Source organism: Pseudorasbora parva, chromosome 13 (assembly GCF_024679245.1).
Source record: "Pseudorasbora parva isolate DD20220531a chromosome 13, ASM2467924v1, whole genome shotgun sequence".
NCBI lineage: Eukaryota > Metazoa > Chordata > Actinopteri > Cypriniformes > Gobionidae > Pseudorasbora > Pseudorasbora parva.
The window spans coordinates 26,973,087-26,999,894 of record NC_090184.1 but is presented as its reverse complement, the minus strand read 5'-3'; the positions used below and the strand labels follow the sequence as shown (position 1 = coordinate 26,999,894).

Genomic DNA, 26,808 nt, shown 5'->3' with positions numbered 1-26,808 from the left:
ATTGACACCAAACTTTGCATGTGTCATTGTCATCTCAATCTGACTAAACCACATCAGTTTCGTAACAGTGACACCTATTGGTCGAAAGTGATAAACCATTAAACCATTATTATTGACTGTATTTAAAATTTGACTGCTATTTTGCCTAAAATCAACTTAATAGGTCCTTAATGGCTCATTGTTGCAGTTGGCTTGAGACTTCCAGCCATGCTGGCATGTCTTGTCTTCTTCTTTGCGCTTGGCCCCGATAATGGCTGCTTGCAGCTATATTTATTATTCTGCTTCTTCTTCTTCTTCTTCTTCTTCTTCCGCCATAGGAGTCTCTGGCAGCCCATAGAACCGTATGGTAAAAAGTTGTGAAATTTGGCACACTCATAGAGGCCAGTCTGAGCTGTCACTATAGCAAATTTGGTGCCTCTAACTCAATCCCTCTAGCGCCACCACCTGTCCAAAGTTTCACTCATATTTATGCTTATAACTTTTGACCCCTAAGGGCTAGAAACAAAATTCTTTTTTCATCGGATTCCTTGGCTCAAGCCGATTCGATTTCACCCTATGATGTCATTTTCCGGTATGCAAATTTTCCCGCCATTTTGAATTTTCTGAAAAACCTACTTTTTCGAACTCCTCCTAGGCCGTTGCTCCGATTTTCACGAAAATTGAAACAGATCATCTTCAGAGCATGTTGACAAAAAGTTATGGAATTCAAGTTGATTCGTCCAATCGTTTTCAATAAACGCACAAACAAATTTTACGTGGAGGTTGCAAAAACACACTAAAGGCTATATCTCCGCAACGCTTTATCGTATTCAAACCAACCTTGGTACATGTCATCACAAGCATGACTTGAAGCAACATGCAGCGTTTCGGCGCAGCGCCACCTACCTGTCCGGAGATACGAAAAATGCCTATTTTGGCTTATAACTTCTGAACCGTTTATCCAAAAATCATAAAATTGGTCTCATTAGATTCAGGGCGTCATGCCGAGTCGACTGATATCCAATTTTACCATGTCGGCCATTTTGGATGTCGGCCATTTTGAATTATGTGCAAAAATGCTGTATTTTATGAACGCATGAACAGATTGTTATGAAACTTGGTATGGGTCATCACCACGATGCCCTGAAGTAGCCTGAGAAGTTTCGAAACAGCGCCACCTAGTGGAGAATTTTTTTTTTCAAACGCTTATAACTTTGGGTGTGGTTGACATATTTTGATGGGAGTGTGTTTTTTGGTCTCCTGAATCCTTGCCGACTCCAACGATACCAGACTTGCCAGGTTTCGGCATATGGTTTGCGCAGAGTTGTAATTTAGTGCTTAAAAAACATTTGCTGATATCTTCGAAACCGCTAGTCCGATCGAGACGAAACCAGCCTCAGAAGTTCGGAAACATAGGTCGATAGCTATACGCTAATGCCCAAATCTCAAAATATTGATAGTAAGGGGTAGTAAAATCCAATCAAAGTCAGGTGTCAGTCATTTTTTACGTGTTTTTTCATATAAATGTCTATAACTCCAAAACAAAATGAAATATTTTCACCAAACTTGACACACATATGTATGGGCTCACTACGAGGACACATAAAAAAATTGGTGGGATTGTGCCTCTTGGTGGCGCTATAATAAAACAAAACATGAAATTCCCATTGACTTCAATGCAGTATTACGCTTTAAAATGCTAATGCTATAATTTAAGAATGCACTAGTGTATCGTTACAAAACTCGGTATGTGTCTTCCGCTCTATGTCCCGAAGATATTCAAAAAGTTTCGGGGCAGCGCCACCTTGTGGTCAAAAGTTGTAATAAAATGTACAAAAATGCTAATAACTTTTGATTAAATTAGCCTATTGTAATGAGACTGGTCATAATACATTCATTGGCTCATGCCGAGAAGATAGATACCAATTTTGCCATATTTTGCAAACCTATCTGTCCTCCGTCTTGTTATTTGTTAAAAACCTACTTTTTCAAACTCATCCTAGACCGTTTGTCCGATTTTCACCAAAATTGATCCGTATCGTCTTCAGACCATGCCGACAAATAGTTATGGATTTCATGTTGATAGACAAAACAGTTTTCATATACCACTGCAACAGAGTTGAGCCATGATGCAAAAATTACTCTTGAGGCTGTATCTCTGCAATGCTTTGACATATTGACACCAAACTTTGCATGTGTCATTGTCATCTCAATCTGACTAAACCACATCAGTTTCGTAACAGTGACACCTATTGGTCGAAAGTGATAAACCATTAAACCATTATTATTGACTGTATTTAAAATTTGACTGCTATTTTGCCTAAAATCAACTTAATAGGTCCTTAATGGCTCATTGTTGCAGTTGGCTTGAGACTTCCAGCCATGCTGGCATGTCTTGTCTTCTTCTTTGCGCTTGGCCCCGATAATGGCTGCTTGCAGCTATATTTCTGCTTCTTCTTCTTCTTTTTCCGCCATAGGAGTCTCTGGCAGCCCATAGAACCGTATGGTAAAAAGTTGTGAAATTTGGCACACTCATAGAGGCCAGTCTGAGCTGTCACTATAGCAAATTTGGTGCCTCTAACTCAATCCCTCTAGCGCCACCACCTGTCCAAAGTTTCACTCATATTTATGCTTATAACTTTTGACCCCTAAGGGCTAGAAACAAAATTCTTTTTTCATCGGATTCCTTGGCTCAAGCCGATTCGATTTCACCCTATGATGTCATTTTCCGGTATGCAAATTTTCCCGCCATTTTGAATTTTCTGAAAAACCTACTTTTTCGAACTCCTCCTAGGCCGTTGCTCCGATTTTCACGAAAATTGAAACAGATCATCTTCAGAGCATGTTGACAAAAAGTTATGGAATTCAAGTTGATTCGTCCAATCGTTTTCAATAAACGCACAAACAAATTTTACGTGGAGGTTGCAAAAACACACTAAAGGCTATATCTCCGCAACGCTTTATCGTATTCAAACCAACCTTGGTACATGTCATCACAAGCATGACTTGAAGCAACATGCAGCGTTTCGGCGCAGCGCCACCTACCTGTCCGGAGATACGAAAAATGCCTATTTTGGCTTATAACTTCTGAACCGTTTATCCAAAAATCATAAAATTGGTCTCATTAGATTCAGGGCGTCATGCCGAGTCGACTGATATCCAATTTTACCATGTCGGCCATTTTGGATGTCGGCCATTTTGAATTATGTGCAAAAATGCTGTATTTTATGAACGCATGAACAGATTGTTATGAAACTTGGTATGGGTCATCACCACGATGCCCTGAAGTAGCCTGAGAAGTTTCGAAACAGCGCCACCTAGTGGAGAATTTTTTTTTTCAAACGCTTATAACTTTGGGTGTGGTTGACATATTTTGATGGGAGTGTGTTTTTTGGTCTCCTGAATCCTTGCCGACTCCAACGATACCAGACTTGCCAGGTTTCGGCATATGGTTTGCGCAGAGTTGTAATTTAGTGCTTAAAAAACATTTGCTGATATCTTCGAAACCGCTAGTCCGATCGAGACGAAACCAGCCTCAGAAGTTCGGAAACATAGGTCGATAGCTATACGCTAATGCCCAAATCTCAAAATATTGATAGTAAGGGGTAGTAAAATCCAATCAAAGTCAGGTGTCAGTCCTTTTTTACGTGTTTTTTCATATAAATGTCTATAACTCCAAAACAAAATGAGATATTTTCACCAAACTTGACACACATATGTATGGGCTCACTACGAGGACACATAAAAAAATTGGTGGGATTGTGCCTCTTGGTGGCGCTATAATAAAACAAAACATGAAATTCCCATTGACTTCAATGCAGTATTACGGTTTAAAATGCTAATGCTATAATTTAAGAATGCACTAGTGTATCATTACAAAACTCGGTATGTGTCTTCCGCTCTATGTCCCGAAGATATTCAAAAAGTTTCGGGGCAGCGCCACCTTGTGCTCAAAAGTTGTAATAAAATGTACAAAAATGCTAATAACTTTTGATTAAATTAGCCTATTGTAATGAGACTGGTCATAATACATTCATTGGCTCATGCCGAGAAGATAGATACCAATTTTGCCATATTTTGCAAACATATCTGTGCTCCATCTTGTTATTTGTTAAAAATCTACTTTTTCAAACTCATCCTAGACCGTTTGTCCGATTTTCACCAAAATTGATCCGTATCGTCTTCAGACCATGCTGACAAATAGTTATGGATTTCGGATTGATAGACAAAACAGTTTTCATATACCACTGCAACAGAGTTGAGCCATGATGCAAAAATTACTCTTGAGGCTGTATCTCTGCAATGCTTTGACATATTGACACCAAACTTTGCATGTGTCATTGTCATCTCAATCTGACTAAACCACATCAGTTTCGTAACAGTGACACCTATTGGTCGAAAGTGATAAACCATTAAACCATTATTATTGACTGTATTTAAAATTTGACTGCTATTTTGCCTAAAATCAACTTAATAGGTCCTTAATGGCTCATTGTTGCAGTTGGCTTGAGACTTCCAGCCATGCTGGCATGTCTTGTCTTCTTCTTTGCGCTTGGCCCCGATAATCTTCTTCTTTTTCCGCCATAGGAGTCTCTGGCAGCCCATAGAACCGTATGGTAAAAAGTTGTGAAATTTGGCACACTCATAGAGGCCAGTCTGAGCTGTCACTATAGCAAATTTGGTGCCTCTAACTCAATCCCTCTAGCGCCACCACCTGTCCAAAGTTTCACTCATATTTATGCTTATAACTTTTGACCCCTAAGGGCTAGAAACAAAATTCTTTTTTCATCGGATTCCTTGGCTCAAGCCGATTCGATTTCACCCTATGATGTCATTTTCCGGTATGCAAATTTTCCCGCCATTTTGAATTTTCTGAAAAACCTACTTTTTCGAACTCCTCCTAGGCCGTTGCTCCGATTTTCACGAAAATTGAAACAGATCATCTTCAGAGCATGTTGACAAAAAGTTATGGAATTCAAGTTGATTCGTCCAATCGTTTTCAATAAACGCACAAACAAATTTTACGTGGAGGTTGCAAAAACACACTAAAGGCTATATCTCCGCAACGCTTTATCGTATTCAAACCAACCTTGGTACATGTCATCACAAGCATGACTTAAAGCAACATGCAGCGTTTCGGCGCAGCGCCACCTACCTGTCCGGAGATATGAAAAATGCCTATTTTGGCTTATAACTTCTGAACCGTTTATCCAAAAATCATAAAATTGGTCTCATTAGATTCAGGGCGTCATGCCGAGTCGACTGATATCCAATTTTACCATGTCGGCCATTTTGGATGTCGGCCATTTTGAATTATGTGCAAAAATGCTGTATTTTATGAACGCATGAACAGATTGTTATGAAACTTGGTATGGGTCATCACCACGATGCCCTGAAGTAGCCTGAGAAGTTTCGAAACAGCGCCACCTAGTGGAGAATTTTTTTTTCAAACGCTTATAACTTTGGGTGTGGTTGACATATTTTGATGGGAGTGTGTTTTTTGGTCTCCTGAATCCTTGCCGACTCCAACGATACCAGACTTGCCAGGTTTCGGCATATGGTTTGCGCAGAGTTGTAATTTAGTGCTTAAAAAACATTTGCTGATATCTTCGAAACCGCTAGTCCGATCGAGACGAAACCAGCCTCAGAAGTTCGGAAACATAGGTCGATAGCTATACGCTAATGCCCAAATCTCAAAATATTGATAGTAAGGGGTAGTAAAATCCAATCAAAGTCAGGTGTCAGTCATTTTTTACGTGTTTTTTCATATAAATGTCTATAACTCCAAAACAAAATGAAATATTTTCACCAAACTTGACACACATATGTATGGGCTCACTACGAGGACACATAAAAAAATTGGTGGGATTGTGCCTCTTGGTGGCGCTATAATAAAACAAAACATGAAATTCCCATTGACTTCAATGCAGTATTACGGTTTAAAATGCTAATGCTATAATTTAAGAATGCACTAGTGTATCGTTACAAAACTCGGTATGTGTCTTCCGCTCTATGTCCCGAAGATATTCAAAAAGTTTCGGGGCAGCGCCACCTTGTGGTCAAAAGTTGTAATAAAATGTACAAAAATGCTAATAACTTTTGATTAAATTAGCCTATTGTAATGAGACTGGTCATAATACATTCATTGGCTCATGCCGAGAAGATAGATACCAATTTTGCCATATTTTGCAAACATATCTGTGCTCCATCTTGTTATTTGTTAAAAATCTACTTTTTCAAACTCATCCTAGACCGTTTGTCCGATTTTCACCAAAATTGATCCGTATCGTCTTCAGACCATGCTGACAAATACTTATGGATTTCGGATTGATAGACAAAACAGTTTTCATATACCACTGCAACAGAGTTGAGCCATGATGCAAAAATTACTCTTGAGGCTGTATCTCTGCAATGCTTTGACATATTGACACCAAACTTTGCATGTGTCATTGTCATCTCAATCTGACTAAACCACATCAGTTTCGTAACAGTGACATCTATTGGTCGAAAGTGATAAACCATTAAACCATTATTATTGACTGTATTTAAAATTTGACTGCTATTTTGCCTAAAATCAACTTAATAGGTCCTTAATGGCTCATTGTTGCAGTTGGCTTGAGACTTCCAGCCATGCTGGCATGTCTTGTCTTCTTCTTTGCGCTTGGCCCCGATAATGGCTGCTTGCAGCTATATTTCTTATTATTATCTGTTGAAAACGGTTGCTCTGCATAAATTTTGTGGATAATGTGATCTTTTGTAACATTATAAATGTATTTTCTGACACTTTTGACACTTTGCTTCATTGCTGAATAAAAATATTAATAAAAAAACAACTTTTAATGGTAGTGTACACTGTGTCAGCGAAGAAAATTGTGTATATATATTATTCATATATTAGGTTAAAATATTTATAAAGACTTTTCTCAATTATGGTGACTATCTGGACTTACCCACATCACGTCGTCAATGGTCTCGTCTCTTGAGTCTCCGTCAATCACCAATTCTCATTGAAAATGAATGAGTTCCAGTAAGTTTAGTCGTATCTCTCTCACTCTCTCTGATGGCACATTTGATGTGCTTTTACTGTCACGGCAAGCTCTGAAATATTCCCTTTTTCTTGTGTTATCTGTGTATATTCTTCCCAAAAAATCCAGAAAAGGAGTATAAATGTGTTTTGAGGATCCATTCAGCCAGTGAACACTGATATAAATGCTGCCATTTTATCATTCTGTTCTCTAGCCATTTGTCTGGCTGTCTCCATCCTCTGTGCTGCATGTTTTTTCTTTTGTTTTTTCTTCTTCTCACTGTTCTGGCTTACTAATTAAGCACCAGCACCATGGGACTCACTTTTTTCCCTCTTCTCTCCCAAATACAGGTCACAAGCTCTCACTACAGGAAGCATTCATGCCACACACAGGAAGAGAGAAGAGAGAGCTGAAAACAGCTTTTTTGAAAAGTGAATCCTGCTATTCATCAAAACTGAAGGTTTTTTGTTGATGAACAAGATTATAAGTTGTTGCACAGATGTCTAAACATAAGTTTGGTTTCTGTTCTCTTCATCCAACCGTCCATACAAATAAAAACAAACAAATAATAATAATAATAGCAGCATAAAAGCATAACAAAGGGTCTGCCTCCCCTTATCATGGACTGTTTCTGTGTACCTCTGCACCTAAACTTAATAGTGCCTCATCACAACTGCCATAAAGGACCCTGCACGCCTCTCTAACAGGACACGGGGCTACCACGTGAATGAACAAAGTGTGTTCAAGGTCCAAGGATGGTGTGACATAGCCAGACCCCTACAGAGACGAAGACCACCTGGTCCCGTGCCTCTGGACCTACTGCCCCCTAAACAGCTTGACCTTCACTTCCCAGTGAACATTTTCAACCCTGTTATTTCATCTGAAATAAAAGTCCACTCTTTGTTTCTTACCACTAATCCCTCTGTGTTTGCATCATCTTTGTCAATGCAGTTCTAAATTTGAACCAAATGACACACATACATGAAAACCTACTTAAGCCATATTTCAAAATCCTTCTGCCCAGAGTAAAGTCTGTCAGCATGATCTGCATGAGAAATTGTTATTCACATTACACAATGTACAGACATGTACTGTTAAAAAAACAGGCTATATATATATAATGTAATGATAAAAATTAAACTTTCATATATTTTAGATTCATTGCACACCAACTGAAATCTCAAGCCTTTTTTGTTTTAATACTGATGATTTTGGCATACAGCTCATGAAAACCTCTCAAAAAATTAAAATATTGCATCAGACCAATAAAAGAAAAGTGTTTTTAATGCAAAAAAAGTCAACCTTCAAATAATTATGTTCAGTTATGCACTCAATACTTATTTGGGAATCCTTTTGCAGAAATGACTGCTTCAATGCGGCGTGACATGGAGGCGATCAGCCTGTGGCACTGCTGAGGTGTTATGGAGGCCCAGGATGCTTCGATAGCGGCCTAAAGCTCATCCAGAGTGTTGGGTCTTGCGTCTCTCAACTTTCTCTTCACAATATCCCACAGATTCTCTATGGGGTTCAGGTCAGGAGAGTTGGCAGGCCAATTGAGCACAGTAATACCATGGTCAGTAAACCGTTTACCAGTGGTTTTGGCACTGTGAGCAGGGGTCAGGTCATGCTGAAAAACGAAATCTTCATCTCCATAAAGGTCACTTTACTCCATAAAGTGCTTCAAAATCTCCTGATAGCTAGCTGCATTGACCCTGCCCTTGATAAAACACAGTGGACCAACACCAGCAGCTGACATGGCACCCCAGACCATCACCGACTGTGGGTACTTGACACTGGACTTCCGGCATTTTGGCATTTCCTTCTCCCCAGTCTTCCTCCAGACTCTGGCACCTTAATTTCCGAATGACATGCAAAATTTGCTTTCATCCAAAAAAAGTACTTTGGACCACTGAGCAACAGTCCAGTGCTGCTTCTCTGTAGCCCAAAAGTGGCTTGACCTGGGGAATGTGGCACCTGTAGCCCATTTCCTGCACACGCCTGTGCACGGTGGCTCTGGATGTTTCTACTCCAGACTCAGTCCACTGCTTCCGCAGGTCCCCCAAGCTCTGGAATCGGTTCTTCTCCACAATCTTCCTCAGGGTCTGGTCCCCTCTTCTCGTTGTGCAATGTTTTTTGCCACACTTTTTCCTTCCCACAGACCTCCCACTGAGGTGCCTTTATACAGCACTCTGGGAACAGCCTATTCGTTCAGAAATGTCTTTCTGTGTCTTACCCTCTCGCTTGAGGGTGTCAATGATGGCCTTCTGGACAGCAGTCAGGTCGGCAGTCTTACCCATGATTGCGGTTTTGAGTTATGAACCAGGCTGGGAGTTTTTAAAAGCCTCAGGAATATTTTGCAGGTGTTTAGAGTTAATTAGTTGATTCAAATGATTAGGTTAATAGCTCGTTTAGAGAACCTTTTTCAACCTTTTAATTTTTTGAGATAGGAATTTGGGGTTTTCATGAGCTGTATGCAAAAATCATCAATATTAAAACAATAAAAGACCTGAAATATTTAATTTGGTGTGCAATGAATCTAAAATATAAGAAAGTTACATTTTTATCATTACATTATATAAAATAATGAACTTTATGACAATATGCACATTTTTTGAGAAGGACTATATATATATATGTATATATATATATATATATATATATATATATATATATATATATATATATATATATATATATATATATATATATATATATATATATATATATATACAGGTCCTTCTCAAAAAATGTGCATATTGTCATAAAGTTCATTATTTTTCATAATGTAATGATACAAATTTAACAATGTCTTAAGACACAAAACAATAGGTTTGAGAAACTGAACAGTATTTGTATCACCTCAAATACAACACTATGTACAACAGCCGCGAGCGTGCCATCACTTCCGCTGGGTGAGGTCAAATGTACACAATATAGCGTATCTCAACGTGATACAAGCAGCGGTAGTGATGTCTTGTGCGTAACGTACGCCTTATTGTGTAATTTTGACCTCACCCAGCCTTGTTGTGATATTTGTGAAACTTTGTATCTCCCTCATCTTCTCATTGTTTTCCCTTCTTCTCGCTCTTTCAGTCATTCTGTTCATCTGTTGTTGCTCTGTACTCATCCACTTCAGTGCTAATGGCTCTGTGAAGGGGCCATCTGTTCACACACATACATTGGACTGTGTGATGCTAAATGGCACTAGCGTCCTGGTCTATGATAATCACAACAAATTTAAATAGTGTATGTAAATGTGTTAGTAGCACTGGGCAAATGAGATTATTCTATAACATTACACTGGTTACACTGGATTGCATGAGTAAACGTGAGCACAAGACAGCACTTAACTACATCAACTGCAGTCTAAGATGCACCACTGAACTCCATTTAATGCATCATAAAACTTAAAAGTGCAACACAACACCATAGCATAAAGTCCAGCGTAAACCACAGTATTAATTAGGCGATTAGACCACAGGATTAAACCCCAGCTCTGGATCACAGCAGTGGAGGTTGTTGGCAGCATCTGAAGGAATGTGACCACTGGAGTCGTATTAGCTCGGCGAGTCCTACAGGACCAGATTAGAACATCCGAAACTACAAACCCTTACATACTGAACTATTTTCTGCATGCCAGTGGCATATTTTCGGCAAACGTCAAGGAATCTGTGTATAGACTCAGATACTTAAAGATGAGTGAAAAAACCTTCATGTGTGCCAGTAGCAGTCTGGCCTATAAACCCGTAGATGTGACTCAGATAGAGGCCGTTTATTTTAGACTTGCCATTTTAAGCCTCTTGTGCTGTTAATATTTCATGTCTGTCACTGAATCAACAATTCTCAGCATGGATTTCCCTCACAAATAAATAAATACATAGTTTATGTCATTTAAATGAACATATGATAGCCCCAGAAACACTTATTTAATTTAGACCAAATATGACTTTTTTTAAAGAGTTTCTTTTCATTTATGTTTTCACTGTTCAGTGATTTCAAAATTGGACAGTTGAAGACTGGAAAAATGTTGCCTGGTCTGATGAGTCTCGAATTCTGTTGAGACATTCATATGGTAGCCAGAATTTGGTGTAAACAGAATGAGAACATGGATCCATCATGCCTTGTTACCAATGTGCGGTGTGTGGTGGTGTAATGGTGTGGGGGATGTTTTCTTGGCATACTTTAGGCCCCTTAGTGCCAATTGGGCATTGTTTAAATGCCACGGCCTACCTGAGCATTGTTTCTGGCCATGTCCATCCCTTTATGACCACCATGTACCCATCCTCTGATGGCTACTTCCAGCAGGATAATGCACCATTTCATAAAGCTTGAATCATTTCAAATTGGTTTCTTGAACATGATAATGAGTTCACTGTACTAAAACGGCCCCCACAGTCACAAGCAGTGGCGATTTCTTTAAGACTGCAAGGGAAGCTCGGCTTCCCTTATAATGTCACAAAATTAATGTTCAAATATGTACTATTATATTAGCATTGTATTGACTAAAAATGCGTTAGAAAACGTTCATCTCAAAGACGAGTTTGTTCAGAATCAGTTACATATAGCAGGTCGGCTGACTCGATTTCCTTCTCATACATTCCCGCAGCCTCACAGTGCATTTCCCTATTGAAGCCCAGCGTCCATTGACTTCAATGGGGCTGCTTTGAACGGTTTTTTTCAGCGCTTCGAAACTAGACGGTCATTGGATAAACGCTGCGATTATGTCTCGCCCACGGACGCTCAGCGTCTCTGGGAGTGAATGGGGAGTGGGCTGGCCCGGACGCCGAGCTTCTGCGTGATGATTGGAGGGTCTGCATCTCCTTTTTGACTGACAGCGATTCTGTACTATAAGGAATCACTGAAGCTATTCGCGCTCAGTCCCATCGCGGATTTCTCAAGTTCAGTCGAAATAAAAACTGCTGCAACCTATATCTTTGATATTTGCTTGGCGAAATTGCTTGATTTTCATCATACATTTCACACAATTATACACCACATTCCTTGTTTCAGTTTTACAGAGTTTAATTTTTTTTTTAGATCGTTCATTCATTCACAGGGTAAAAGACCATTTTCTTGAAAAGGAACGTAGGGCAGAATTTACTTTTAAATAAATAAGACAATTGGCCAAAAATGAGCTTCCCCTCTCTGACAGACCAGTAGCCGCCACTGGTCACAAGGATATAGCGATAGCCTATTCAATAGGTTACGATTTTCACCACTGAAAATAAAAATAATATAATTTAGTTTCTTTGTAAATTTGACTCATTTGATATAATGCATTTAACGTCAAATAATCTAAGAAAAAAAAAAAAAAAAACGTTCCACGGGCTAATTGTTCACTAGCCTGACGTGGTTCAACTCAATTCTAGTCAGAATAGGAGTCTGAAACTGCTCCATTGAGCTGTGATTATGAGGCGTGTTTCAACCGAACCAGGAAAGACATCAATTGGATAGACCTACAACCAATCAGAGCAACGAAGCGACGCATTGTCAAATGTCAACAGAGTTCAACTGCACTGTGATGCCAAGTCCACGTTTTTTCCGCGGGTTCTTTTCTATGTCTGCGGGTTGAAGCGACTATTATGTGATATATAGACCCATGAGTGCGAATTTTAGCAGGCAACCTTGCCAAAATAACACACATTTTATCCCCCAAACGCCATTTTTTCACCGGAGAACCGCCCCTAGTAGTTGCCGCGTTTTGTTGTAAAAACTTGGCAACCCTGTCTGCACGCGAGCTGAAATCAGGCTGGAATACATGATCTTTGCCAGTGTTGTAAAATAATTTAATGATACACAGAGTACTTACCCAACATGATCATCATTTCTGAGAGAAATTGTGATGGTGAATGCATATACAAACAAGCTCTCCGTTTAGGATTCAAACAAATATAATCCAAGCCCCTTTGATGACGTGCATGATTACATTACTGTTTATCATCTGTCCGTCATCGTCTAAAGCCCTTTCTACCTAATCCTTGATGATTTCATTAGTCCGAACAGTTTCTGTTCGGGGATAATTACTCCTCTATGGAGCAAGGCCAGACCGAATTGCCCGACCTAAAAAAATTGTGGGCGGGGCTAAGTTCGGCTGGCATCCAGGCTAAATGTTCACAGCTGCTGAGCGCGAATTCCAGCGCAACACTTCAGTTAACAGTCACAAAGTGCAAAAAGATGAGATGTGTAAGTTAGCTAAACTAAACAGCTGTGTTAAGATAGAAGTTAAACGTGCGACAGAAACAATCAGTTTGCAAAGACTGTATCAACCAAAGCTCAGCTTTGAGAAGGGGAATATGCAGGCCAGGAAGAAGGAGAAGGTGATGGAGATGAGAAGAAGCTATTGTGCTATTTAACACAAATACTACCGGTCAAAAGTTTGAGAACGGTAAGATTTGTAAAATGTTTTGTAAGAAGTATCTACTGCTCACCAAGGCTACATTTATTTGATCCAAAATACAGCAAAAACAGTTTTATTGAGTAATATTTTTACAATGTAAAAAAAATAAATAAAAAAAATAGACTATTTGTATACATTTTAACAAATATATTTTATTCCTGTGATCAAAGCTGAATTTATCCTCATTACTCCAGTCTCAAGAGTCACATAATCCTTCTGAAATCATTCTAATATAAGGATTTGATGATCAACAAACATTTATGATTATTTAATGAATAGAAAGTTCAAAAGAACAGCATTAATCTGAAATATAAAGCTTTTGCAACATTACAAATGTATATACTGTCACTTGAACAATTTAATGCATCTTGCTGAATAAATTATGTATTATATTTAAGTTATTTCTCAAAAAAATAAAAAATAATAATCAAATAATCCTAAAAAATGTTTTACACAACTGCGTTCAACATTAATAATAATCATTAATGCTTCTTAAACAGTAAATCCTCATATGAGAATGATAAGTGAAGGATCATGTGACACTGAAGAGTAATGATGATAAATTCAGCTTTGATCACAGGAATAAATGACACTTTACTATATATTTACATAGAGAAGTTATTTTACATTTGAATAATATTGCACAATATTACTTTTTTTTTAAATATATATGTATATTTTAATAACATAAATGCAGCATTGGTGAGCAAAAGACTTCTTTAAAAACGTTTTTAAAAATGATACCATTCTCATTCACAGTTTTGTTTGATTAGTGTAAATATAATTAAATGGCTGACGATTTTGGATCGCTATATTGGCCTGTATGTTTGGGTACGATAGAGGGCCCAAGCTCATATTCTTTCATAGGGCCCAAAATGTGTGTGTGTGTGTGTGTGTGTGTGTGTGTGTGTGTGTGCGCGCGAACGCGCGCGCGTGCGCATGGAAACACGTGCGTGCGTGGGTGCTTGTGCGCGTGCGCGTGTGTTTGTGTTTAGAGCAAATGCTTAAAGATATTTGACCAAAGTCCGTAACAGTCCTGTAGTACTGCAGAAACGTAAGTAAAAAAATGATCTCACTATTTATTCAAATGTACTATTTACTGTATGTACTAAAACATTTAAACATCAAACTGTATGAACATTAGTTATTATGTATTATGAACAATACCTATATTGATAAATGTTTTAAAGTGTTGTTGTTCCTTGTTAGTTCGGGATTTAACAAATGTTAACACATTGTAAAGTGTTACAGTTTTTTTCTGTGCAACCTTCTTTTCATTGAGTTCTAATGCTGAGCTATTTTCTATCCCCTATAACCTTACATTTAGCCCTTACATGATATTTCTGCATTAGGACATTATTTAGTATGTTTGTTACATCGTTTTCTTTGTGAGGACTGTTGGATAGCCCTCATAATGTAGGTTATTTCAGGGTTTACAATCCTTGTGGAGCCATTTGCTCTCTACAATGTAGGCAAAAACCTGAACCAACCAACCAGCCCACTGGTTTTCACCCGAGTATGACCCCTAAGAAAAAACAACAACATTCTTTCAGACCATAGCACTACCAGATTTAGTACTACTATTAATGAATAATTAATGTTAACAAACATGTTAGTTTGATGGGGGGGTGTTTGTGTCTTGTGGAATAGGGAACAGTAATGGAAGAAGGGTCAGTTAAATTTTATCATGATGCCAGCTGAATTATTAAGATCTTTTAGCTGTGCAACGTTTCCCTCCTGAAAGATCTTGGTGTCCTTTCACATTATTATGCGGGGCTTGTACCCATGAGCAGACAGAAAGATTTCTCCTCAGTATTACTTGCTGTTTCTTTTATCCTTGTTGTCAGTGGCATACACCCAATTCACCTATTGGCTTGTCTCTGTTGTTCTGAACACCACAACTCTCTCGGGTCTCTGGAGGGAAGGACTCTTTTGTGAGCATGTTAAGAGCCAACTGCAGGTCACAAACATTTATCGTCACTTTGCAATTTGGGGCTGGAACCTTCCATTTCTGCTACACTTGAAAAATGAATGTCCTTTCAGACATTGCTATAGGCTGCAGGATACTGTATGTGACAAACTCTCTCTCCCTCACACACATAATTTGTTGTGTTTGTGTTCGCATGTGTGTGTGTGTGTGTGTGTGTGTGTGTGTGTGTGTGTGTGTGTGTGTGTGTGCTGGGAAATTCCTATTAATGCATCACAATTTAGCCAAACTGCATTAAAGCCCCAACCAGTGTTTTGATGCAAATTTCCATTCGAAAAACTATGAAGACAACATTTCCAATCTCTATCCAATCTTTCCTCCATTATTGTTCATCTGCCTGGCTGATATGAAAATAATGAGAGATGATGTGTTTTTATCAGCGAACAGTTATGTAGGTCATTGATGTTAAACTTCAGAATAGTGGGAGACACACTTACATGATACAGACAGATAAAGCATGATTAGTATGCATTCTTCTGCCTCTTTTTGTAGTGTGTGTGTGTGTGTGTGTGTGTGATGGTGATAATGCTAATTTATGATCTACAGATGTTTTTGATTATCTACCCACTTGTAATTATATGCTGATTTATTCATTAATATTTGCATTTTAAAAGCAAAACCTTTATAATTAATGAAAGTAATCTTTTTTATAATAAGCATTGAAAGCTCTGTGTTGCATATTAATTTAGCTATATCAAATACAGTCCTGAATATTGCTATGGATGTGATTTGGCTTTAGATATTCAAAGAACTGCTGAATTCAGATCAACATAACTATTCTGACTGTGATATTGCTTACAGTATAACAGTCCAATAAACGATAGGTAAATATTAAAGCTGCACTATGTCATTTTTCCATCCACTAGAGAGCGCCTATTCAAAACAAAGGTGTAGCTAGATGACGGCAAGTTTGAACATGTGGTCTTCACCTCACAGTCGGTGGAAAAGAATCAGGATAGGTCTCGGGCAGAAATCATGTTCATGAATGTGATTATTAACGTTACTGTAGAATGAAGCAGAGCAGGGCCGAGTGTTGTGGAGCTGAGCAAGGCCGCTGGAGCGATTGTTGAGCAAACACATGGCTCGCAAGCAGAGGGACTTTTATTATGACGGGACACAGTCTCCGGTGCCATTTTTGTTTATCGTATTAGATACTTTTAAGTGTGTTTAAATGATGTTATGATGTTATTCTGTGTGTTCGGTCAGCGAACACTTGATGCACATTGCTTTAGATTAAAGTGTTTCTGTCAAAAAAACGGAACCGGAAACCGAGAGTAACACAGATATGACAATTGACAAGTGACTACTTCAGAAATCCCGATTCCATGGTTTAAAATACCAATTTTCTCACAATTTACAAATAGTTGGAAACATCTGAGATATTGTAAGAACTCAACTGAACAAAATATATAACACTGGCCTAGTGCAAAAATCCTACATAGTGCTAGCCTGATGTCATCATACTCTATTCTAGTCAGAATATGAGTCTGATACTGCTCCATTTTGCTGTGATTATGGGGCGCATAACGTTACTTGTCAAATGTCAACAGAACTCAACTGCACTGTGTTGCCAAGTTTTCCCGAGGGTTGTTTTCCATGTCCACGGGTTGAAGTGAAGCGACCTCAATTATGTGATATATAGACCCAGGAATACAAATTTTAACAGGCAACCTTGCCAAAATAACACATATTTTAACCTCCAAACGTCATTTTTTTCCAGAGAACCCCCCTGAGAAGCTATTGTTCTCCATTTAGGATTAGAATAAATTCAGCCAAGCTCCTTTGATGACGTGCATGATTACGTTAGTGTTTATCATCTGTCCATCATCGTCTAAACCCCACCCTGACAATTCCATTGGAACAGTTTCTGTTTGGGCATAATTACTCCTCTATGGATCAAGTCCAGACCAAACTGCTCGAGTTAAAATGTTGTGGGTGGGCCTGAGTTCAGCTGGCATCCAGGCTAACATACAGGTCCTTCTAAAAAAATTTGCATATGTGATAAAAGTACATTATTTTCCATAATGTAATGATAAAAATTGAACTTTCATATATTTTAGATTCATTGCACACCAACTGAAATATTTCAGGTCTTTTATTGTTTTAATACTGATGATTTTGGCATACAGCTCATGAAAACCCAAAATTCTCAAAAATCTCAAAAAATTAGCATATTTCATCCGACCAATAAAAGAAAAGTGTTTTTAATGCAAAAAAAGTCAACCTTCAAATAATTATGTTCAGTTATGCACTCAATACTTGGTCGGGAATCCTTTTGCAGAAATGACTGCTTCAATGCGGCGTGGCATGGAGGCGATCAGCCTGTGGCACTGCTGAGGTGTTATGGAGGCCCAGGATGCTTCGAATAGCGGCCTTGAGCTCATCCAGAGTGTTGGGTCTTGCGTCTCTCAACTTTCTCTTCACAATTTCCCACAGATTCTCTATGGGGTTCAGGTCAGGAGAGTTGGCAGGCCAATTGAGCACAGTAAAACCATGGTCAGTAAACCATTTACCAGTTTTGGCACTGTGAGCAGGTGTCAGGTCATGCTGAAAAACGAAATCTTCATCTCCAGAAAGCTTTTCAGCAGATCGAAGTATAAAGTGCTCCAAAATCTCCTGATAGCTAGCTGCATTGACACTGCCCTTGATAAAACTCTTCCCCGGGAGAACCCGATGCTTGAGCCGTCTGACGTGCACAGCATCGAGGCGTGTGACGTTAAGCACCAAACACATTACTTCATTCATAAAATAAGGCCGCTCGGGCAGTTCTCGAGGGGGCTGCCTGTAGTGACTCTGTGTTCTCCATACCCGTGCGGAAGCCCGCGTTGCGGTTTCTTCCCCCGGGTGGAAAACCAGATGCTTGAGTAGTTTGATTCCGAGGAATTAGACGTACTCAGCATCGAAGGAGTGAAGTAAAGGCTCGCAGGGCGCGATCTCGTGTTGTAGAGGCAGCGCCTAGATTACGGGTCTGCAATAAAATAAGTTTGAACACACGCGATCGGTGTACATGTGATACTGTTTGTTGCGAGGCAGCAGTCAGCTCCTGAGGGTGCCGGCTGTGTTTATTGAGAAATAACTCGATGCTTGCGCTTTTCGGGCATTTCAGCCTTGCGCCTGTGGTCTTTTATCTCAAGGGATGAAAGCTAAATATGTTGTAATCGGATGGGATCTCGCGTTTGCCGAGGCAGCGTGTAGTTGACGATTCCGTATGAATAAATATTAAAACAGTATTGACTGGTGATGATTATGGCCGAATTTTAATTCTGAGGAATTAAAATTTATTTAATATTATCTGACTTTGAGGAGTTAGATGTGTTTATTCAGTCTATCATTCAGACCATGTTCATTGATGGGTGATTATGGTGGCATTTAATAATCTGAGGGATTGAATGGGATTTATCTGACTTTTCAAAGTAGATATTTTATGCCTATCATCCAAATCGTTCACTTATCTATATATCAATCTTAAAGAAAATCTTCGGGAGAACGATCGAGGTCGCTTCCTCCGTGGAGTTTTTTGGTCGATGCTGCGATTCGCCATCTGTGACGCTTGGACCACATCGATTTCCAGTGAATTCCATGCTGCCCCAGCCACCTCTAGAAGACTTGCAGCTGGGCAGCAAACACGTTTGTGCCCCGAAAATCCTCCCCGACTAAAGTCTGCCGGGTAGCTGCTTCAGGGGGTTGGGCAGGAGGCTTGGTGGGTACCAGAGGCCAGCATCGAGAGACTGGTCCCACGAGTAGAGTATCTCGGGGCATGGTTATGCCTTCCGAATATATTTACTTTGGCTCTGTGTACCGGGGGCAAAAGGGTGCAGACTGCAGTTCAGTGTTCCACCACTGAGGTTCATCGGTGTGGTTTGGACTGTGGCGTGCCCAGCTCAGTGGCCTGCTGGCCAGCCCCCTCTCCCGGGGAGGGATTGAGGTCGCCTCCTCCATGGACCGAAAATCCTTTGTGGAGTTTTCTGGAAGTCGATGCTGCGATCCGCCGTCTATGACGCTCGGGCCACTTCGATTTCCAGTGAACGAATGCTGCTCCAGCCGCCTCCAAAGACCTGCAGCTGGGCAGCGAAGGCAGACATGGCAGATGTGATTGAGAGGGCTCCGTCTTAAGTGTACAGCCTTAAGTGGAATGTGTTTTCTACTTGGCGTAGAGAGCGTGAGGTGGACCCAGTTAACTGCCCAATGGCTTCAGTGCTGGAGTTCCTCCAAGAGTGTTTCTCTGCGGGTCTTACCCTGTCCACACTCAAGGTGTACGTGGCTGCCATTGGAGCTTTCCACGTTCCTGTGAGTGATGGGCCTTTGGGTAGGCACCATCTGGTTGTACAGTTCCTCCGTGGGGCCCGGAAGATGAGGCCTGCGGCTCCTGTCAGAGTTCCAACCAGGGATCTGGCAGTGGTAATTGAAGAATTGGCTGAGGCCCCCTTTGAGCCACTCGAGTCGGCTGAGGCTAAGAACCTGACCCTTTAGGTGGCCTTTCTCCTTGCTATCACTTCTCTGAGGAGAGTGGGGGACCTCTAGGCCTTGGTGGTGACACCAACTTGCCTGGAGTTTGCCCCTGGTTGAGTTAAGGCCATTTTACATCCTAAACTAGGTACCTACGGTGCCATCTAGTGTGGCCAGGTCATTGGTTCTTCAGGTTTTTTATCCCCCGCCCCATGTGACGGCGGAAGAAGGGAGGCTTTTCCTTTTATGCCCGTTCAGAGCCTTGATAATATACTTGGAAGGTCAGCAACCCCTCACTGCGACGCCCGGCGCTAGGGTGCTCCAGTCCTAATTGTGCTTGGTCTCCAGCTTCACAATAGGGCAGGCGTATCCTTGGTGTGGCCTAGTGGGTACTCGTTCCCCAAATTCGTCGTTCCGACACAGTGCAAAGTTTTCTCGATATAGGGAATGTCTCGGGTTATGGATGTAACCCTTCTTCCCTAAGAGGGAATGAGCACTGCGTCTCATCGCCACACCGCATATCGCCTGAGAGCGCTTGCTTCGTCGCAATAATTGCCGCTACTATGCGCTGGCCCCCCTTATGTAGCTTCCGGGTATGCCGTCACATCTACGTCATGACGCAACACCAATCAAGATTGGAATAGTTTCTTTCAGACTTCAGATGCGCTGTTGCTAAGGGAGTATCCCCAAATTCGTTGTTCCGACGCAGTGCTCGTTCCCTCTGAGAGAACAAGGGTTAACTACATAACCCGAGACGTTTTCATGAGCTGTATGCCAAAATCATCAGTATCAAAACAATAAAAGACCTGAAATATTTCAGTTGGTGTGCAATGAGTCTAAAATATATGAAAGTTTAATTTTTATCATTACATTATTAAAAATAATGAACTTTTATCACATATGCTAATTTTTTGAGAAGGACCTGTATAGTGCACCTTTAAGCCACTTTTTAGACATGGTATTTCATGTTATTTAATTTGCTTAATCAGCAAAAAAAGTTCCAAACAAAGTCAAAGCTAAATTATCAAGCAACACACACACAGTAGCAGTGTTTAGATCTGACCCAATGTTTTTGAACAAATCGGTTTAGTGATTGATACAAAGACTCACGGATAATGACAGTTGCTTGTTTTGTTCGAGAATGAATCAATGTTTTGAACAAATCGGTTGACTGAATGATTCAATGACTTGTTCTTAAAGACGGCAGCTTGCCTCCTGCTGATGTAACTATGTAACCTGCAGAAAGAGTCAGAAAGATTGAAAACCAAACGCTTTTCATCCAAACGGATTTGAGAACAGTGAGTAATTGTATGCTATTTTGCAAATGGCTGCAGGTAAACATATACCTCAACTACAGGATTAAAGAATCATATAATAGTCAAATCTCGGCACATTCATATACAATCAAACCAAAATGTATTCAGACGCCTTCAACATTTTCTCACATTATTACAGTTTATTCACTATAGTTTAGAAAATGGTTGTAAAATATGACAAGAACTCATCTTGATAATGTCAGATAACTGATAGAAAGGTATGTAATGGATTTCAATCAACCAAACAGCTTTCAATATTTAAGTATAGATAATACCAGTTTAGGTCAACAAATAAGCAAGCAATTCTTCATTTTGTTCAGTCTGTGGTGTAAAAGGTGGCCTTAGCAATTAAACAAAAAACACTTAAATAAAACATGGTCAGGTCACAGTGTCTGAATCATTTGGTCTCAGATTTTACTGGCAGTCCACTGTATGAAGAATTTTGGGGTAAAATATGTCACACTTTACTTCATTTGGCTATCCTCACTTACATAAATTAACTATAGTGTCCTACATCCACTAGTAAAACATGATATCTGGTGTCTGAATCATTTTTAGTTTGACTGTACATGCAACTCTGAGTATTAATGTATTATGCACTTTCATACATGAATACAATGTGCTTCGTGCACATGTTCAGTCACACAACTGTGACGATTCTTCCCCCTAGCTTGCTCTCGTCTTCTTTCTTATTTATTCATATAGCTCATATTTTATTTTCGTCAGTGCTGTCAGAGTGTGTATGGTATCTCTCCTGGCCTTTTCCCTCTGCCGTCAGACTTCATTAAATCTGCAAGTTGTATTTGCATAAGCGGCACCAAGTCTCAACACCTACATCCCAGGGTGACGTGTCATTTCCTGGTGTGTGCGAGTGAGAGACAGACAGTGCGGTGGCAGTTATATGCGCGCAGCTTTGTTCACCTGTTTGTATTTTGCCAGATTCCTACTGATTCAAGGTAGCCCAACAATCCCAGATGCTTTAGAATTGAGCTGCGCCTATTATTATTCCACATTGTTCTGTTGAATTTTAAAACACACAGTCTCGTTGTTGTGCGGCGGGATTTCTGCTGCGGTGAGCTTGAGTGTACGTGCGCCTGTGGGTGTGCGTTTCATGATATCATGTATTACGATATCAGCATGCATCTCCATACACGGCCTATGCATCATTTCACTTTCAAATATCTATCTTTGTGCCTCTCTCTGTGCTGCCATTGTGGCTGGTATTAATGAATTTTATTTCGGGCTAATTTCTCTAAGCTCTTAATGACATGCGCAAATGTTCTCAGGATTTCCTCAAAGCTAAAATGAATGTGCATTGAACAGATTTGAGCCTTCGATTAGACAAATACAAAGCACACTTTGTTGTCCACAAGATAAAGACAGAGAGAGGTTGCAAGCATAATGTTTACACTGCAGAGAATTGTTTTAGTTCCTTTTGAAACATGAGGGTGTGCATTTGGAGTGACTGCGGTTCTTAAGGCGTAAAGGTCAGAAAATATGATACATATATATATAATGCTGATTATGTTATTTTCCCGCGTATCAGTACCAGTGGAGGAAGAGTGAATAAATAAATCATGTTATTTGTGGCACAATAAGCCATTAGGTTTCACTAGCTCGCAGCCTCTGAAATCAGAGCACAGAGAAAAATTATTTTCGACATTTTTAATTATTGAATATAATACTGACACATGTACTCAATAGCAGTTTCCAGGCTGGATAAAAACATTGATAATAAAAGTGATAACCTTTAAACTTTACTCTGCTTGTTTTGAGAATAACACTTTGCTCTTTTACACTTTTACATTTTCTAGAATATACTGGTACACCTAATCTGTGGGGCTGAAAAGCTTTAATTTAGAAACAAACAATATACAGAAGTCCGTTAGAGGTCCAGATCGATTTTACATGTTTAAATGCTGTTTCAAAGATTCCACAGGGAATGATTGGACCTTCTGATCAGGTGGCGCAGGAATGATCACGGAACTGTGGGAAGAACTGAAGGGCAATGAAGGAGCGCATGTTGCCGAGTAGCTTAAACTCCATTGGATTGCAGTGGTGTAGATGGTCCAAACATATTCTGTAAAAAAAGCAAAACAAAAAAACAACTGCATACGTACATCGAGACCCCCCAGCCAATACATTCCAGCGACTATAGATCCACACCCAGAAGATCGAGCGTCCGGAAGGCCAGGGGGTCCATAGAGGAGGACACATTAACTTTAGGATGGTCCAAATGTTTATGGTGGATATATTTCTGGAGATCAGTCTGTTCCTCAGACGTTTTGATTTCAAATCTTCGTATGACTAATACTGATCGATCCTGTTTGCCGAAGCTCAATGGTGTCTCTTGTTAGTCTTCACTTTCAGCACTTTTGTCCCAGTAAGTTGGGTCCGATGGTTCCTTGGAGTGTAGAACTATCGGGTCACCTGAAATAGAGAATGAGAAAGAGTTTTAACACTTTGGTGTTTTCCCATTAGACACACCTGCACCTGTGTTTACCAGCACATCTGACTCCAATAGCCTCAACATATTAATCATTATGAACTATATACTGTCTCATTTTGTACAGAGGTTGCCTAGTTCTCTATTTCTATTAGTACAGATTTCATTAATGCTTGACATTTATCTGCGCAGACTTGTTGTCCTGGCTGCTGATGGGCATGGTCTGCTGGAGCTGTGGGTGAAACAGTTGGCGCCCAAGCAAACTCATTCATTTAGAGCCTGGCACCTTGCTTTTCAAGTTGGCACAGAGGGACGACTGAGGAGAGTGGCATGGCACAAGGCCCGATACTTGATCCACCCTCTCACTCTTCCTCTTTCTTTCCTCTTCCCGGTGTCTCTTTCAGTTTTGGCAAGTGTTAAGTTTCGAGAGGTGTGCTGGCATAGAACGAACAGTTACCGTGCTGATCAATCATTTTAAACATCCATAATTGATCAAAGCAACTCTCCTTTTCTCCTCTCTAATATTTTCACAGACCTGTGCTAAAATGTCTTTGGAGTATGTAAGATCTCTAGCTTCTTTCCTTTAATTCCTCTTTCTTTTAGCATTATGTATGAGCTGTGCATAAGCTCACTTATTAATCATGGTTAAAAGTTTTGATCAGCAGGTGGTCCAATACTGAATACAAGCATAGAGAATTGAGTTAAAAGCCGAAGGTTCAGTGCTGTAGGTCTCATTTTGAGCACAGTTGCATCTCTAATGAGAATGAATGTGTTTGTGTGGGTTTATGTAGCTATACTTTGAAAAGACCTGATAAAACCTCTGGGGATGTCTTGTAACAATGTAACAATGATTCATAAAGTAAATAAAGTTGGTGTTTGTTCAACAAAAAAAGACAATATAAGTGCTGTAATATAAATCGAAAATGTGAGTGTCGCCAAGAGGGTATGGGGTGGTTTTTAGTGCGAAACTATGCAGTTGTTGGTGTTTGTTAGAACATATGTGCTTGCTTACCTAGGCCAAAACACACAAATCACAGGTCTCTATGCATTTTTTGCACAGAATATTATTAGCTGGCACTACTAATAATAAGCTTTGAGTCCGATTTTGTCTACGTTGTGGGACCAAAATGTACCCACAGAGAAAGAGACAGAATGTGTGTGCGTGCGTGCGTGCGCGTGTGTGATCTGAAAGAGTGCTATCTGTGTGGATGATCCAAAGTAGTTCAAGAACTAACATATACGCACATACACTTCTTTTTTTATATTATAGAGCACAGATTTCACTTCATCTAAAGAAACATCACACACATTCAAGTATAGTTCATCACACACATGTAGGCTCACATGAATTCACTGTGATGAAATATAGATCAGTGTTATGTGTGCGTTTTATGAGAGGTATGGTGGCACAGAATAGCTTATCAGTCATTGATCAAACCAGACCCTTTCCTTCTCTTCTGTTCTCGTCCCCTGTTTTATTTTTTATGTCCTAGAAAGAAAAAAAAAAAAAAAAACTATGACTCTCTTTTTGCAAGTATACAAACGTCTCCATGTATTTTCTCAATGTTGAAAATCAAATCAAAAGTTGACAACTGTGGAGAGTCAAAGAATGGGTTGATGCCCCTTTTGAGTCGATGCCGCTTTGGAACGCCCCTGCGTAATTGCTTCTGAAGCATCTAAGTCAACTAGTCCAATGGTGAGAGTGAACGTCACGGGCAGGTGACGCCACGACCAGGAAAGGATAAAAGCACATCCGGTCTGACCGCCGTTAGCTTATGTGCCTCAGCAAGAGCTCAATGTTGAAACTCTAAAAAAAAATTCTGTCCTTATCAGTCTAAAAAAACTGTGTGAGGATACAAACGACTACGATACGGCTATGGGGTGATGCCCAGGGCATAGCAGAAACTAGCTAGCTATCTGTCCCCTGCTTCAGCATCGTCCCTGAAGACCCCAGAGCTACTTACTAAGCCCCTTAAAACAACATCTAGCTTAGTGGGGAAAGCATATATGGCAGCAGGTCAGGCTGGAGCATGTTTGCATACCATGGCAATCTTACAGGCTTATCATGCTGACCTGCTGGGGGATCTGGACAGTAGCGAGCGAGCGGGGCCTGATAACACTCAGCACTCAGTCTCTCAGGGCAACCAAGGAGGCCGCCAGAACAATAGGGTGGACTATGGCAGCACTGGTGGCTACTGAGAGACATTTATGGCTCAATCTGTCTGAAATTAGGGATAAAGAAAGAGCCTTTTTACCTGACGCTCAATTTTCACCTCCTGGCCTCTTCGGCGAGTCAGTAAACACAGTCGTCGAGAGGTTTCAGGAGGTCAAGAAACAAGCAGAGGCTTTTCAAAAATACCTCTCTCGCCATCCCCAGCCCCCTGGGGCTTCTGGGCATGAGCAGCCCCACCCGTCCAGCTCCTTATACAGAGCCCAACAAAAAGAGAATGTCGCGTCCCGTGCCCCTCCTCAAAAACCTTGGAGGCAGGGCAGACACTCTCAGCCAAAGTCTTCTAAGCAGAAGCTGGATCTGAGGACCGTTCTTCAGGCTAAGAAGGCTTTGGCTCAGAAAAGCCGCCCGTGTCATACCTCTGGGGCAGCCCCAACCGGGGTGGAGTGGTGTACACCTCAGTATATGGTGCCCACTCCACCTCGGTGCCCTCAGGGGGCCAACCCCGTCATCATCCTTCATGGCACATAAACTGCCTGGTGATGATGGCGGTCTTCAATGCATTGAAGCACTTCCTCCCAGATCTGAGGGGCCATCATGTGCTTGTCCAGTCAGACAACACATTGATGGTCACTTACATAAATCACCAGGGGGGTCAGCGCTCAAGTCCGCTATGCAACTGGCGCACCAGATCATCCTGTGGCCCCTGGGAAAAAGACTCTCCCTGAGGGCAGTGTACATCCCAGGGTACCAAAATATAGGAGAGATACCCTGTCGAGGCAGGGGCTGAGGCCAAGGGATTGGACACTCCATCAAGGTGGTGGAGTATATTTTGGAAGGCTATGGCCAAGCAGAAGTGCATTTGTTTGCGCCTCAAGACACAACGCACTGTCCCCTTTGGTTTTCCCTCACACATCCAACTCCTCTGGCCTACAGTGTTGCAGGTTTTCTGTCCTCCACCCTTTACTATCCCGGACCAGGAAAAGCTGAATCTTCTCTGTCCAGTGGACTGGATACTTAAGTCCACATATCTGCTCTGTGG

The 26,808-nt window shown here is 40.5% G+C and overlaps 1 protein-coding gene across 1 annotated transcript in view; it reads right to left on the bottom strand.

Annotated features, from left to right (window-relative positions):
• Positions 1-22,878: 22,878 nt before the first annotated feature.
• Positions 22,879-26,808, bottom strand: part of tafa3b (TAFA chemokine like family member 3b) — a 136,903-nt gene continuing 132,973 nt past the window's right edge. The window contains exon 5 of the mRNA XM_067413667.1: positions 22,879-23,580. Coding sequence (XP_067269768.1) covers positions 23,569-23,580 — 12 coding nt within the window. The 3' untranslated portion in view covers positions 22,879-23,568. The remainder of the gene's footprint in view (positions 23,581-26,808) is intronic.